Consider the following 16,248-nt stretch of genomic DNA (forward strand, 5'->3'; position numbering starts at 1 on the left):
TTCTAAATTATTTGTTTTTTACTACAATCGATTAACTACTTAATCTCTGTTCGACAAGAAAATGTCCTATAAAAATTAGTATTATAAATAGTCACTTTTAAAGTTCCTTTTATATTGTTCCGTGAGCTAAGCTTAGCTCAGTTGACAGGAACAATGCATTATATATGCATGTTACAAATATAAATAAGAGTCGTGTGACTTCTTGTTCAAATTTAGAAAATAAATAATGTCAACTAATTAAGTTTTTTAAATAAAAATTAGCAATGTCGGCTCTTTTAGATTTCTTGTCTCTCAGAAGTATTTGTTTCGTAATATAACGTTAAGAATAATTTTTGTGTTGCGTCATCTCTTTCGGTCGACATGGAAAACACTAAAAATGTTTAAAATAGTAATTTTAATGTCATATTGTCACTATAATGCAAGAATTTATCAGAGTTATAATAATATCCTTAAATTTCATGTAATAATACTTATAAATAATAATAACTCATTCTATAAGTATGATAAATAAGAACCTGATCGGTCAAATATCTTATTTTTATGCGTTCATCTCCTACTTGTATAAATCATTAATTAAAAATAGCAACTGGTTTTTTTGGGACCTGAGATATGCGGCCTAAGAGAACGATGAAAGGTTGAAGACGACCTGGACATTGATCACCAACTTCAGAGAAGGGGTGATGTACATGCAAACATTTTTCAGAAGAATTATGATTTTATAATCTAAATCTTCTGCTTCAACCAGTTGACAATTGTAGACACGTTGTGTTGAGTTTTAAATTCAATGGTTACTAATTGGATCATCGACTCTACTTTAGTGTATCTTTAAGATGTGTCAATGTCACGTTTCGCTTAAGAGTCAGTATCTGAGGTGATTGGATCAACAATTCTACTTTAGCGTGTCTTTAAGATGTATCAATGTGATAGTCCACTTAAGAGCTAGTATTTGAGGTGATGTGATCCGTTAATGGATTGTGTTTCGACCCAATCGGCCAATCCAATATGCATTCATCTCCTTCCCATATAAATCATCAATTAAAAATAACAATTGATCTTACTAAAACATAAGATCTGCGACCTAAGAGAACGGTGAAAGGTTGAAGACACCATAGACATTGATCATCAACTCACCATAGACATTGATCATCAACTTCAAAAAAGTTGTGATGAAATTTAAATCTAATAATCCTAATTACATCAACAACTCTACTTCAATATCTTAAGAGCTACTAATATCTTAAGAGCTACCCATGTGTCGGCTTAAAAGCTACTAATATTTGAGGTGACTAACCCACTTGAATTGGTGGATTGGTGCATTGATATTGATTTGGGACCTGATAATGTGCTCCTCTTGAGGTCTGAGATTAGATTCTCTCTAATATCAATTTGGATGGACTAATTTAACTTCTTCAAAAACAACGATAATCCTAAAATAAATAAATAAAAGTGCAAGTAGCAAAAGTATTTCCTCAATTATATGCAAGAGCGGTAAAATTCACAAGCACATAATACCCGGAATTACCATTAACCAAAAAGTATATCAACTTTTAACTTAACTTACGTCTAGTCAAAACTTAACTTATATTGCATTAAATTAAATTGACTTCACAAAAAAACAAAAAATTCAGTCATAAAGAATAAAGAACTCCATGTAATAATCGAAACCATAGGGTCATTTTGCTAAATAAAAAAGATAGCCAATAAAATAGATCTCATCTACGAAGAGTGCAATCGCAGAAAAACAGAAGGAAAAAAAAAAAACTTGTCATCTTTAATTAATTAGTTAATTAATTAATTGAATAATCTTGATTAACTTAATTGATTTCGTACATCCAAAGACATAATAGAGTAGTTCAGAAACCCATTCTCCCTGAAATAATAATCAGATCCTAAGTTATAACAGTTTCAATTGAACTGAATAATTGGATCTGAATAATCATAATCAGCAATCTCCAGAAATGTCGATGGCGATGGCGAGAGCAAGTTCTGGTTTGCAATATCCAGAGCGGTTCTACGCTGCGGCATCTTACGTCGGTTTCGATGGATCCAATTCTCCAACAAAATCTCTTACATCTAAGTTCCCTAAGTCCACCGCGCTTCTTCTCTATAGCTTATATCAACAGGTACTCTTTTTCCTTCTACCTGCATTGCATTTCAATTTTGTCGGTGATGCTTTTTCAAATCAATTATGTGTGATTTTCATGGATCTGTTTTTATTTGATTGATTCAAGTTTGTTGTTGATTTTGTAATTTACTTACTTTCTTTGTTGTGGTGTGTTAAACAATCAATTCTGTGGTTTTGAATCGTGATTTATGATTATGAGTGAGGAATTAGATTAATGCTAGTTGAAACTTGAAATTAGTTGATGTGATTTGATGATCCGTCTTATAAAGATTAGGTGTGGATTTTTAATTGCTTAACATCATAGATTTTATATTCGAAATTACTAGCTTCAGAGTGATTATGGAAAACGCTGCCGATCTATATGATTTATATTAGGCTCTGTTTGGATACACAACTTAAATTTATATTATAATTGCTCACTTGCATAAATGCATGCTTATCATGTAAGCTATTTCTATAACAAAAAATAAGAAAAAAGTCAAACTGTTTTGGAATGAGGTATAAATAAACTGTTTTCATAAGCTATCTGGGAGAGATTTTGGAAATAAGCTGAAAACAGTTATTTATATGTCATTAGATGTTTGTATAAGCTCTCTCAGACAGTCTCACAAGTGCTTATGTCAGTAGATAAGCTTGAGTTGCTGTAGCATTTGCCGTTGGATAAGTCTACATTCAGATGAAATGCATAGAATTGCAGTTTTTCTTGCATGCGACTCATATGCTACACTTCATTAAGAGTAAAGAAGTATGCAATATAAACATGAAAGAATGAAATGTTGATTTACTAGCAATTTCTACTGTTCTAGGTTCTGCTTGTGGTTTTTTTTGGGTCTGTTGTGCCACTGTTCTGTGGAATTGAATGAATTTGAAGCGGTGAAGTTATCATTGATTCATTGTAAAATTTATTGCTCATTTGTGGTTATTTTGTTATTTCAGGCTAGTGTAGGACCCTGTAACATCCCAGAACCTAGTTCGTGGAAAATTGTGGAGCATAGCAAATGGGCCAGGTTTGTTTGCTTTGAAAACATCATGCTTCTCCGCTTTTCTGTGCTATTACTATACTTCTCCATTAAACCTCTATATTCTATATATCTGTATTGATATGGAATTCTGGTTTTGCTATTCTTGTGCTTGCATTTGTGTTATTTAATTACTTCCTCTGGTCCTTTTTATAAGAGACACTTCACCTTTCTAGATTCATTGAATAATGAAAGTATCTGGTCTATATTAGACCATATACATTAATTATTCAACGAATCTAAAAAGGTGAAGTGTCTCTTATAAAAAGGACCGGAGGGAGTATTTTCTTATGAATACTGTATTGTTGTTTTTTATCGATGTTATATTTGAAATTACACTTGCAATATGCACTAGTCCATTCCTGTTCCCATTTTGATTGAGAATATTGTTAAAATAGTAATTATTGATGCAGTTGGAACCAGCTTGGAAACATGTCTTCAACAGAAGCCATGCGTCTTTTTGTGAAAATATTAGAGGTCATGCAAATAATTTTTGTTAAGATTTATTTCTTGGTATAATGCAATATATTGTCTGACTTTTATTTTTATTTTCTTTTGTTGTGTAGGAAGAAGATCCTGGATGGTATTCAAGAGCATCTAACTCTGTTGTAGAGCCTGTAATAGACGTTCAAATGAATGTGAGTATTCTTAAGGCTATATATATATATATATATATATATATATATATATATATATATATATATATATATATATATATATATATATATATATATATATATATATATATATATATATAGTCTTGTTCTTTCTGAGATGTACTTATGCTTTTGGCTTGCTTTGAGCTTTACGTGTCATACACATATTTTCTATCAATTTAACATTAGAGTAAGTACTGAATGAGCACAATATGTTCTGAACTCGTGGCCAAATAAGTAAGAAATCAATTTTTTGCCTAATAAATTTGGGGTATTGTATAGTTGCTTGTGTTATACTACTTTTCACCCACTTGACATGCATGCAATTCTTATGCAATCAAGATAGTTGGATGATTTTGTTGTAATTGTTAAACTTAAAGAATGTTAGACTCATGGAAGTATTGATCTGAAAACTGTATCTTCTCCTCTAGGAGAAGTCTCATATAAATACAATGTAATTACATTTGAATCAGCCCAATAAATCTGTAGCTGTCATATCTACATTTATTATACAATATATACTAATTAATAGTAGTTACTATTGTCAAAATAACAGTTACAAATGCATAGCATTTGAATTTGCCATTAAGACATTCAACCTATTGACATCCCCCCTCAAATTGATGCTGGTAAATTAACTAGCATCAATTTGCTAACCAAAAAATTGTGTCGCTGACGTGTCAATGATTTAGTAAAGATGTCAGCTGTCTGATCTGATGTGGAGACATGTGGTAGATTGATGATTCTGCGATCATAGGCTTCTCGGATAGAGTGACAATCAACCTCGATGTGCTTTGTTCGTTCATGATAAACTGGATTTGCTGCAATTTGTATAGCACTAGTATTGTCAGCATGCAATGAAGTTGGTTGTGCTTGAGAGAATCCAAGTTCTGTTAGAAGACCGCGCAACCATACTATTTCAGAACAAGCAGCAGACATTGCACGATATTCTGCTTCAGTGGATGACTTTGAAACTGAATCTTGTTTCTTACACTTCCAGGAAATAGCAGCATTTCCTAGGAACATACACCAGCCAGTAGTAGACTTCCTTGTGTCTGGACAACCAGCCCAATCAGCATCACTATATGCTTGAAGTTGGAGTGTCGAATCATTAGGAAAAAACAAACCACGTCTTGAAGTGCCAAGGAGGTACTTAATGATACGCTGCACTGCTGAAAAATGTAAATGTCGTGGTGCTTGCATGAACCTACTTACAGTGTGCACAGCGAAAGAAATATCTGGGCGGGTAATTGTTACATAAATGAGACTACCAACCAACTTGCGATAAAGAGTTGGATCATCAAGAAGTTCACCTTCATCTCGACGATATTTAACATTAACTTCCATGGGAGTGTCAACAGTGTTTGAATCTGTGAGTCCAGCAAGTTGCACAAGATCCTTAATATACTTTTGTTGATTTAAAAAAATGCCTTCAGATTGATAATGTACCTCCAAACCCAAGAAGTAAGTAAGGCGGCCCAACTCTTTCATGTGAAAAGATGAATGCAACAATTCTCTAATTTTAGAGATGCCCTCTTGATCAGAACCCGTCACCACTATATCGTCCACATAAACCAGAAGCACCACAATGCCTTTAGGAGTCCTTTGTAGGAAAAGTGATGGATCATATTGACTTTGAATGAATGAAAAACCAAGTAGTGTGGATCGGAACTTTTCAAACCATACTCTTGGTGCCTGTTTCAAACCATATAAAGAGCGTTTTAATTTGCAAACAGTATTAGAGGAAGATGTGGGCATACCATTGGGAAGTTTGATGTAAACTTCTTCCTTAAGATCACCGTGTAGGAATGCATTTTTCACATCCATTTGATGTAGTGGCCAAGACTGGGATGCAGCAAGAGCAAGAATAGTGCGCACACTAGTCATCTTGGCGACCGGGGCAAAAGTCTCGTCATAGTCTAGTCCATATTCTTGCTTATTTCCAAGAACTACAAGACGAGCCTTGTAACGATCTATTGATCCATCTGGACGCAGCTTTATTGAAAACACAAATTTGCTACCCAAAGGTTTAACATACGGAGGACAAGGCACTATGTCCCATGTCTGATTTTCTTCCAAGGCCAGAAGTTCATTTTCAATAGCGGTTTGCCAACAAACATGCTCCATTGCCTGTTTATAAGAAGAAGGAATAGAAACACTAGATAATGTTGCTGTCAAGGATAAGGGATTAGAGAAACCATACTTTTCTGGGGGCTTACGAATGCGTGAGCTGCGTCGTAAAAGTTCAAGTTCTGGTTCTGGTTCTTGTATTGGATCAGCAGTCAAGGAACTATCTTGAGGGGGCCCGTGGAATTCAGCTGGTTGATTTTGAGTGACAACACGTCGTCTTTGGTAGGTCAAAAGGGGCTTAGAGGATGACTGACTTATAATAGAGTTAGAAAAAAATGGTAAAACAGAAACCGTAGAAGGAGTGTCATGATGTGTTGCAAAAAAATATTTATTTTCCTGAAAAATTACATTTCTAGACACCCGAATTCGACGATTATTAGGATCATAACATAAAAAGCCCTTTTGATGAGAAGAATATCCAAGAAAAGCACATTCAACAGATTGTGCACTGAGTTTGGTGCGTTCTTGTGGAGGAAGATGGACATAACACACACAACCGAAGACACGGAGAGTTGAGTAATCTGGCGGCTTTTCAAATAACCGACTAAAGGGAGATTCATTATTTAATGACGGGGATGACAAACTGTTTATAAGATGAACTGCAGTAGATAGGGCTTCACACCAGAATCGTGGTGGCACATGAGACTCTAGAAAAAGTGTGCGAACAACATCAAGCAAATGGCGATTTTTTCTTTCAGCTACCCCATTTTGTTGGGGAGTTGAGGGACATGATCTTTGAGATATAATTCCATTAGATTGCAAGAACTCTTGAAAAGAATTTGATGTATATTCTCCCCCATTATCAGAGCGAAGAATTTTGATTTTAGATGAAAATTGGGTTTCAACATAAGCATTAAAAAATTTGAAAGTAGAAAAAACTTCATCTTTTGAGCGCAAAAAATACACCCATGTAAAACGACTATAATCATCAATAAAAGTTACAAAATATTTGTAATTAGCATGAGATATAATCGGTGTCACTCCCCATACATCACTATGGATGATATCAAAAGGTTTTGTTACATTCGGTTGATGTGTTGGAAAGGGAAGGATTTTACTTTTGCCAAGCTTACAAGGAGTGCAATCAAAACGAATAATATCAAGAGACGGAGTGTGTTTATTTCCTAGAAAACCAGATTTTAGCATGTCATGAAGCACATTGAAGTTTGGGTGTCCAAGACGCTTATGCCACAGTTGATAATCAACAGTTGCAGAATTGCACAAAACAGAAGGTAAAGAAAGACTTGGAGACAAATGTAAATTGAGTGGAAAGAGACGTCCGACTTTAGGCCCCTTCGCGATTGTCATCCCTGATTGTTGATCCTGCACAAGACAACCAGATTTTGAGAATTGTACTTTACAATTATTGTCAACTAACTGTCCAACAGAAATGAGATTACTAGTAAGACCAGGAGAGACAAAAACATTGTTTAGAGTTGAAGAAATATCACCGGTTGCTGTGATAGGCAATTGATTGCCATCAGCAGTATGTATCTTGAGATTTCCAGAATATTTGGTGATATTATTAAGAAATTGAGTATTATTGGTCATGTGGTTGGAAGCCCCGGAATCAAAGTACCAGGGTGAACATGATTTACCTGAGAATCCCAAAGCAGAGAATGCTGAAATGATCATTTGTTGAACCATTTCAGGGGTCAAAGTCTGGACAGCAGCAGGAGTATTTTGTTGGACAGCAGTAGGAATTGATGAATCAACTGAAGTTGCAAAGGCTTTTGCATTGCGGTTCGGTGGCCTTGTTGGACACTCCTTAATAATGTGTCCATCCTTTTTGCAATAATTGCAGAATTTGTTTGGACAGTTAGAGGCATAATGTCCAGAGCGCTTGCAACAAAAACATTGAATAGTGCTCATCTCGTGGTTTCTTGACCTCCCTTGTGCAACATATGCCACTGGAACAGTAGATGCTTTTTGTTCTTCAAGGATGGATTGTGTAAGAAGGCGTTGTTCTTCACGTAACAGGTCATTGAGACACGCATCCAATGAGGGTATTGGGTCTCTATGCATTAGACTAGAGCGCATACCTTCAAAGTCATATCTCAATTTCATAAGAAACTGATCTCGTTTCGTAGTGTCATGAACTGTTTGTACTGCACTTAGTTCACCAGCACTCAAATTTGAATAAACTATATCAGTGTATTCAGCCCAAAGATTCATGAATTGAGAGTAAAAATCAGATATAGAGAGACTATCCTGTTTAAAATTAGCTATGTCATACTCAAGCTGGAATCTACGGGCTGCATTGTTCTGTCCGTAGATTTTCTTCAAGTAAGCCCACATTGTTGCTGCAGTCTTGTAAGGGCGAAGGTTCAGAACAATGTTGGGATCAACCGAACTGGTGATCCAGGTCATGACCTGAGCATCTTTAGTTTTCCATTTGGCATGTGCATCCTTATCTTTGTCTTTGTCGGGGGCAGGAGTTGTGTCATCAACATGACCCCACAAATCTTTTCCTTGGACATATAATGAGAACTGGAATTCCCAAGATGAATAGTTTTTGCCATTAAGGCGGACCATGAAAACATCATGTTTCTCTATCGACATTGAATCGAAGAAAATTGAACACGCAAGATGACAATCTGGTTTGAAAAAGGAATAACCAGGAAAGAAATAAAATACCGAGATTCTTGACTAAGAGTGAAAGACACTGCTAAAGAACTCAGACTAGATTTTGGATCGTAACCTAGACTGATACCATGTTAAACTTAAAGAATGTTAGACTCATGGAAGTATTGATCTGAAAACTGTATCTTCTCCTCTAGGAGAAGTCTCATATAAATACAATGTAATTACATTTGAATCAGCCCAATAAATCTGTAGCTGTCATATCTACATTTATTATACAATATATACTAATTAATAGTAGTTACTATTGTCAAAATAACAGTTACAAATGCATAGCATTTGAATTTGCCATTAAGACATTCAACCTATTGACAGTAATATCATTTACAGATTTCATGATATGGCACTAAGGGCCTGATCTTTAGAATTAGATTCATGTAAGCATGTCAACTTGAATTCGCATCAAGAGAATTGCAATGAGAACATTTTCCTCTGTATTCTCCACTTATTTTTTCTCACCATCAACATTGCAATTTTTCCTGTTTAGTGTTTATTTGTTTCCAATGTCTGATTCTATCTTGCTGGCTTGGCAGCACAATTCCAAAGTTGAACCAGTAATTGAGAATGGGACCACTTATCCACCAGAGACAAAAACTATTTCCTCTGAAAATGGAAGTCAAGTTGGAACACAGGATAAAGACGTTGTTGTGGAACGCTTTGGTTCAATTGGAGTCTATGATCAATGGATTGCACCTCCAGTGTCTGGTCAACGTCCAAAAGCCCGATACGAGGTTTTGGCTTTCACAAAATATATTAATTATAAAATTAGTTCCGCAAGGTTTTTTTAATATATTTTTTTATATTTATACCTTTACTCCCCCCCTAAGCCAAGTGTGTTCATATGTTCAGCACGGAGCTGCAGCTGTGCAAGATAAATTGTACATATATGGTGGAAATCACAATGGTCGTTACCTTAGTGATCTTCATGTAAGCATATGTTAATAATATTTGTTGGTGAAGTTATAAATTTTGGTTGAAGTAATAGTTTATCTTGTCGGGTTTGATTGACACCGCCAATTTTGGAAGTAATTGTAAAATTATATCTTGTGTTATGAACAGATAAGAGTTTTGTGATCTTCCTTTTATACCGACCAAGTTATGTGTTTTTTTTTTTAATAACATGGAAACAAATACAGGTTTTGGATTTGAGAAATTGGACCTGGTCAAAGCTCGAAGTTAAGGCCGGAGGCGAGTCCTCCACAACTTTGGACTCTTGTGCTGGCCATTCTTTGGTTTGTATTGAACATAGAACTCTACATAACTGCTGTGTTGAATCTGTTTGACTTTGTTGTTGACCGCTTGCACTAATTCTGTAATATTTTTTACTAAAAATTATGTCACTACAGATTGCATGGGGAAATAAGCTCCTGTCAATTGCTGGCCACACAAAAGATCCTTCCGAAAGTATCCAAGGTATAATATATTAATGATGTAATAATGTGTTATCACTTATCATTCTTTTAGGTGGCATCACATCCGTGTATAGCTTAAAAGGCAAGGAATTGTGAAATGATTTATTTAACAGTAAACTATTAGAAGAGTGTCTTTTTGGAGTCAGCGTTCTTGCTTCTCCGGCTCCGCACTTTGGATTTCCCTAGTTCAGAGATGAAGGAGTTTGTTCCATAAGATTTTCTTCTTGTCTGGATTCCTATTTTCTTCTTTGAACCTATCCATAAAACACACAAACCTAATATTTTTGTCAGTTCATCGATTTGATCTATGGCATTAATTACAGTGTATTTCACCCCTGTTTTATAACTCTTTTTCTACTAGTGTTTTTCTATTGCTGTTGTCTTTTCTATTGTGATTGCAACTAAGTATGGGAACTAATGGTAAATATTACGACAGTGAAAGAGTTCAATCTACAAACAGCAACATGGTCAACTCTAAAGACCTATGGGAAAGCTCCGGTATGTGTCTGTTATATTTATTGATCCTAGCCTCTTAGAAATTTCTAATTACTTCCTCTGTCCCTTTTTATAAGCACCTGTAGTACTTTTCACATATATTAAAAAATGTTGTGTAATTAATGTGTACATTGTGTATTGGTATTACTAAATTGCCCTTTGTGTAGATATGTTTGATTCTGACTTTTCATATTCTAAGACAAATTAGTAGTATTAGTAATGAGTATATTTGGAATAGGTTAATAAAAGTAGTATGGAAATGTGCTTATATTTAGAGACACATTTTTAATTTGAAAGGAGGCGTATAATTAGAGACACGGGGAGTATCATTTTAGGCATATGTGACATGTCATATTCACATTTCTCTAACAAGAAGAGATGCATATATTGCCAAGGTTTGTAAACATACAACAGTGGTGCCTCCTCTCCTCTCCCCCTTTCATTCATTCATTCATTCTTTTTGTTTTGTTTCTTATTTTATTTTTTATAATTAAAATACAGTAACAGTCTGTTTGGTTCTCTCTTCTATCATGTATGCTTTCTAGATATCACGTGGGGGCCAAACAGTGTCCCTTGTTGGGAATACCTTAGTAATTTTTGGTGGGCAAGATGCAAAGAGGACTCTATTGAATGACCTGCATATTATGGACTTGGAAACCATGACATGGGACGAAATTGATGCTGTGTAAGAAGTTTTCTGAAGCAATCCTTTCTATCTTCATGGTTTTGGTTTTAACTTATCAGGACTTTGGGGGGTGGGTTTATTTATTTTCTTTAATACCTAGGGTGACTTTAATTGTTTTGGGTTGTATAAAGAGTATAATCTTTACATAACTTTGTTTGATGTTCATCTTTGTTTATGCAATATTTGGTTTTCTCTTACCATTCTAAAGAGAAAAAGAAGATGATAAGGTTTTGTTCTAACTGAGTCATAACTGGCAGTGGAGTGCCTCCGTCCCCAAGGTCTGATCATACTGCTGCTGTACATGTGGAGCGATACTTACTTATCTTTGGAGGGGGTTCACATGCAACTTGCTACAATGATTTACATGTTCTCGATTTGCAAACTGTAAGTCCCTTGCTTACTCTGTTAGGAAAGTGGACTGGAAAGTCATCTCCATCTAATTGTATGCATGAACTCTGCAGATGGAATGGTCTCGCCCCACACAACAAGGTGATATACCAACTCCACGTGCAGGACATGCTGGTGTGACAGTAGGGGAGAACTGGTTTATTGTTGGTGGTGGTGACAACAAAAGTGGTATGCTTCTTTGCCACTTTGTTGCTTAGATATGAACTTTCTGCATTGTGGAATGAAATGCCACACTGTACAAAATATTCCTTGATATTGTGAACAAATATTTTATAAACTATTCGATGTACATGTGGCACACATATGCTGCGGGTCAAACTAAATCAAATAAGTGTGTAAGTGGTGAGTGTTTGCCAAACATGATTTTTGATGAATTGTATTTTATAAAATTGATTTGGTTAAAAATTGAGTTTAGAAAGAAGTGATTTGTGTTTAGAAGTTTTTACCCTAAATTCAAGTTTGACCCAATACTTAGTATGAATTTTCTAATCTAATGCAAAAGCTATTCTTTATTACTTTGAGTCAAACCGTGATTTGTAGGCAAAAGTATTTCTACTTGAGAGTATCTTAACAAGTAAAATTTATCAAAATCAAGTTCGTGATTTGAAGTCCGCATTAAATCATATTTCGACACCGCTGTAAAGTTAAATAGTATGTTCTACCCTCAAATTTACTAGGAAAGTGAATAGCTTTTTGAATTTTATGACATTTCTGATGCTGTCATCTAAGTTAATATATATATTTTTTTGTAAGTTATACTCCATGTTATTCTGCAGGGGCATCGGAGACGGTTGTACTGAATATGTCTACACTGGCTTGGTCAGTGGTAACATCTGTTCAAGGGCGTGTTTCTGTTGCTAGTGAGGTACTTCTACTTACTTATGTTACGTGTTTCGAAAAATAACTAGAATACCGATCCTTGCTAACTCCTTGATGTCATTGTGTATCTTTCTAGTTCCCACTCATTAACATAATTAAAATTCCTCTCATTGCAGGGCTTGAGTTTGGTTGTAAGCTCATTTGATGGCGAAGATGTACTTGTATCTTTTGGAGGATACAATGGACGTTACAACAATGAAGTAAAGACTATTTCAGCATTTTTACATTTATGCTCTGGTATTACCTTTGCTTTATCATTCTCACTCCACAGATTTGATTTTCTGCTTTCAGGTCTATGTTCTTAAACCAAGCCACAAATCAACCTTGCAATCCAAAATAATCGAAAATTCCATACCAGACAGTGGTTCTGCTGTCCAAAATGCTACAAATCCTACCCGAGATTTGGAGTCTGAATTTGGAGCAGGACATGAAGGGAAAATTTGGGAAATTTCCGTGGACAGCACTTATCCAACAGTATGTTTTATTGTAAAGCTTGTACAATTTTTATATCCAGTTTTATGAAGCCATTTTTTCCAGCATTTGGTTGTGTTAAGAATTATTCTTATGCAGTGCTTTATTTTAGAAAAGAATTATTAGTTCACGGATCTAATTTAGCAAGGTATTTATTTTCCTGGTTGCATGCCTTTGGCTCACAAGCCTAGATCTTAAAAGCTTTGGCATGTTTTTCTCCAAAGATCTAACTACTTTTATATTGGCCAAATCTGTCATCGAGTCATTTAATACGCATTTCAGTTGCTTTTTTAAGGCACACAAAACTTCCCCCTTTTTGAAAATTTACTGTTGTAAATAAGTAATTATTATAGACACACGTTATGTAAATATTAGCTCTTTTGTATCAGGCCCATTAATCACACCCCTTATTAGTAAGAGCTTAGTCTTTTTATTTGATCAGTGTTTGTACTCAACAAAATTGTATAATACTTAAGAATATTTTTACGCACGGTATCACGAGCTCAATTGACGATCGTGCAAAATAATAATTGAAGATACATAAAAATCAATTGGATGATCATAAAAATCTCGAGATCACAAAGATGCACTAATGCGTGCAATTTTGGATGCCCTACACGAAGATACATAATGTATGCATTTGTGGATATTTTGCTCCTCATACTTTGTATATTTAGCCTGCATCATTTAAACGATGGACATAGACCATATAGTGCATTTGTGCCATTTCATTTTCTTTCCTTGCCACTCACTACTTTCATTTTGCGGGTATCATACAGAAATCAAAAGGTGATCTCGTATCAGTCCTGAAGGCCGAGAGAGAAGAATTAGAATCATCACTCAGTAAGGAGAAGCTGCATACTCTTCAACTAAAACAAGAGCTGGCTGATGCCGAGTCTAGTAACTCTGACCTTTATAAGGTAATTACTTTTACGTTTGAAATTCCTTTATTTTTTTATTTTTTTATTTTTTTATTTTTTTATTTTGGATTTAGTCTGGAATGGATCCAAGAATCATACACTAGAGAGGCAATTTTTTATTTATTTTTTCAATAATTAATGACAATTTAAAATTAAACTCAAGGGAATAAAGCTATCACATTGCTCTGTTTTGTTCTACGTCTAGAGATTTGGGTCACAGCCTTACAGGGAAGCTCCCTGTGTTTATCTATCCAGTGTACCATCCCTGTGTTTATCTATCCAGTAAACCACTTTCTTTTGTCTCCCAGTCTTTTGGATTATTTTGGTTGAGACTTAAGCAGAATAAGTTATATAACAAAATTTGAATATTCTAATGGTATTTATCAATGTAACCAACAAAAAATGTTATTTATCAATGAGATCCGAACTAGTACATCATTGCTTTTATTGCTATCAAAGGTCCTTACATTTTGTGCCCTGATAATGTAGGAGCTCCAATCCGTACGTGGTCAGCTTGCTGCTGAACAGTCAAGGTGTTTCAAACTTGAGGTATGCATTTATGCTTCTGAGAGTCTTCCCATCTTTGTCTTGATGACTTGAGTGTGTTTTTGAATAGAATCTGGTGTTACATAAATGATTGAAGAAAATTTATTTGGTAAATGTCATGTGCCATTCATCTGATTACTAAGCTATTCATAGCAACAGCTAACAATTAAATGACTTAATCCATGTGATAAGAATTTTGCAAAACTGAGTGTCAATTTCAAATTCATTGTTTCATAATTTATGAGATAAATGATACGTGACTCTGCTATATGGTCAGTTAGGTGTTGGAATGAATCCTTCATGTGTTATATGATCTAGTAATCTGTATTTCTGAAACTGATTTAAAACTGTGACGTATGTCTCCTTTTATGGATGAAGGTAGTTGGATTTATTATTTAACTTAAAAAAAATACTTGCGAACGCAGGTAGAGGTTGCTGAATTAGGTCAGAAGCTCCAAAATTTTGGGACATTACAGAAGGAGCTTGAACTCCTCCAGCGGCAAAAGGCTGCATCAGAGCAAGCTGCTTTAAGTGCAAAACAGAGGCAGGGTTCAGGTGGTGTGTGGGGTTGGCTTGCCGGCACTCCCCCTGATGCAGATGATGAATGAACCTTGGCTTAACTAAACAGCAATGCTTCATTTGATTTCATCTTGCCAATTTTATTCTCAATACTTATTGTGTATTAATTAATTGATTTGGTTATTTTAGTGATGTGAATAAGATTTAGCTTCTATTTGGGCGGAGGAAGATTTTCCACACATGAGGATGATAGTATCATATATAGTGAAGGTTATTTTTGTCACCATTTTTGCTGATGACTGTATTCAAAGTGATAGTATAATATATACATTATTACATGAAAATATAGAGATTCAATTTTGTGAGTGATCTTATTAGAATTTTAATGAATGAACCATCTATAGAGTACCAAAAACGTCTTTGAACTTGAAAAGAGTATCAAAATCATCATTCCAATTAATGTATGCCATTATAGGATATGAGATGACATGCTAGTGTTTAATTGATAACTGTCTTCCTCACTAATAATTTGAGAGTTAGGGTGCCACATAATATGGACAACTTTGTCCGAAATAAGTTGAGAGTTAAGTGATTATTTTTTATGTATCATTTTTAAAAGTTAAGTTTTTATCAACATTTTTTTCTATCTCGTTTTCTCTCTCCCTCACTTATTCTATCTCCCTTCTTTATTCTTTCTCCTTTCTCTTCTTTCATTCTATTTTCTTTCTCTGTTTCTCTTTTGACTATTTCTCCTTCCTCTCTCCATTATTAGATACTACTCTGGCTGCAAAGCAAAAGTTTAATTTTCAAATTTATTGAATAACTACACTGTCATTACTGCTAAACTTTAGGGTTGCTGCTTAGTTTCAAGTTTGTTTGGAAGTTGTCTATCTTCCAGATTCTTCCTAGTATGTAGACTCTCAAATCATTGTGTAATTCGCTTTTAGGGTTTGTTTGGTAAAAATATGTTAACTCATAGCTGAAAAGCTAGCTTATAGCTGAAAAGTTAGCTGATTGAAATTATAAGTGTTTGGTAAAATTAACTTTTAAAGTGGTTAATAAATATAAAATGACATAATTGATAGTGGGTAGTTTCTTTTTTAGAGTGAGTAGTTATTAAATTAAAGGGTAAAAATGGAATAAACTGTAAAAAACTATAAGCTATAAGCTCACACGCTACTTGAAATACCATCTGAAAAAAAGTTATAAGCTAGTATAAAAAGCTTCTTACCAAATACCTCTAATTTTTTGAAACAAGCTTATAAGCTCATATAATAAGCTATAAGCTAACTTTGTGTTACCAAACACACTCATAGTTGTTTCTCATCTACTCATGTTCT

General features: G+C 34.6%; 1 protein-coding gene across 1 annotated transcript; it reads left to right on the top strand.

Annotated features, from left to right (window-relative positions):
* Nucleotides 1-1,668: 1,668 nt before the first annotated feature.
* LOC123890922 (acyl-CoA-binding domain-containing protein 4) lies at nucleotides 1,669-15,277 on the top strand. The gene is made up of 18 exons (XM_045940671.1): nucleotides 1,669-2,123; nucleotides 3,062-3,132; nucleotides 3,558-3,621; nucleotides 3,711-3,782; nucleotides 9,107-9,304; nucleotides 9,423-9,500; nucleotides 9,710-9,805; nucleotides 9,920-9,986; nucleotides 10,422-10,483; nucleotides 11,026-11,165; nucleotides 11,423-11,549; nucleotides 11,627-11,741; nucleotides 12,350-12,438; nucleotides 12,569-12,652; nucleotides 12,744-12,926; nucleotides 13,703-13,843; nucleotides 14,333-14,392; nucleotides 14,815-15,277. The coding sequence occupies exons 1-18, from the start codon at nucleotides 1,959-1,961 to the stop codon at nucleotides 14,995-14,997; spliced, it is 1,995 nt and encodes a 664-aa protein (XP_045796627.1). The 5' UTR covers nucleotides 1,669-1,958; the 3' UTR covers nucleotides 14,998-15,277.
* Nucleotides 15,278-16,248: the final 971 nt, after the last annotated feature.

The sequence above is a fragment of the Trifolium pratense genome, linkage group LG6 (assembly GCF_020283565.1).
Source record: "Trifolium pratense cultivar HEN17-A07 linkage group LG6, ARS_RC_1.1, whole genome shotgun sequence".
In the NCBI taxonomy this organism is placed as follows: domain Eukaryota; kingdom Viridiplantae; phylum Streptophyta; class Magnoliopsida; order Fabales; family Fabaceae; genus Trifolium; species Trifolium pratense.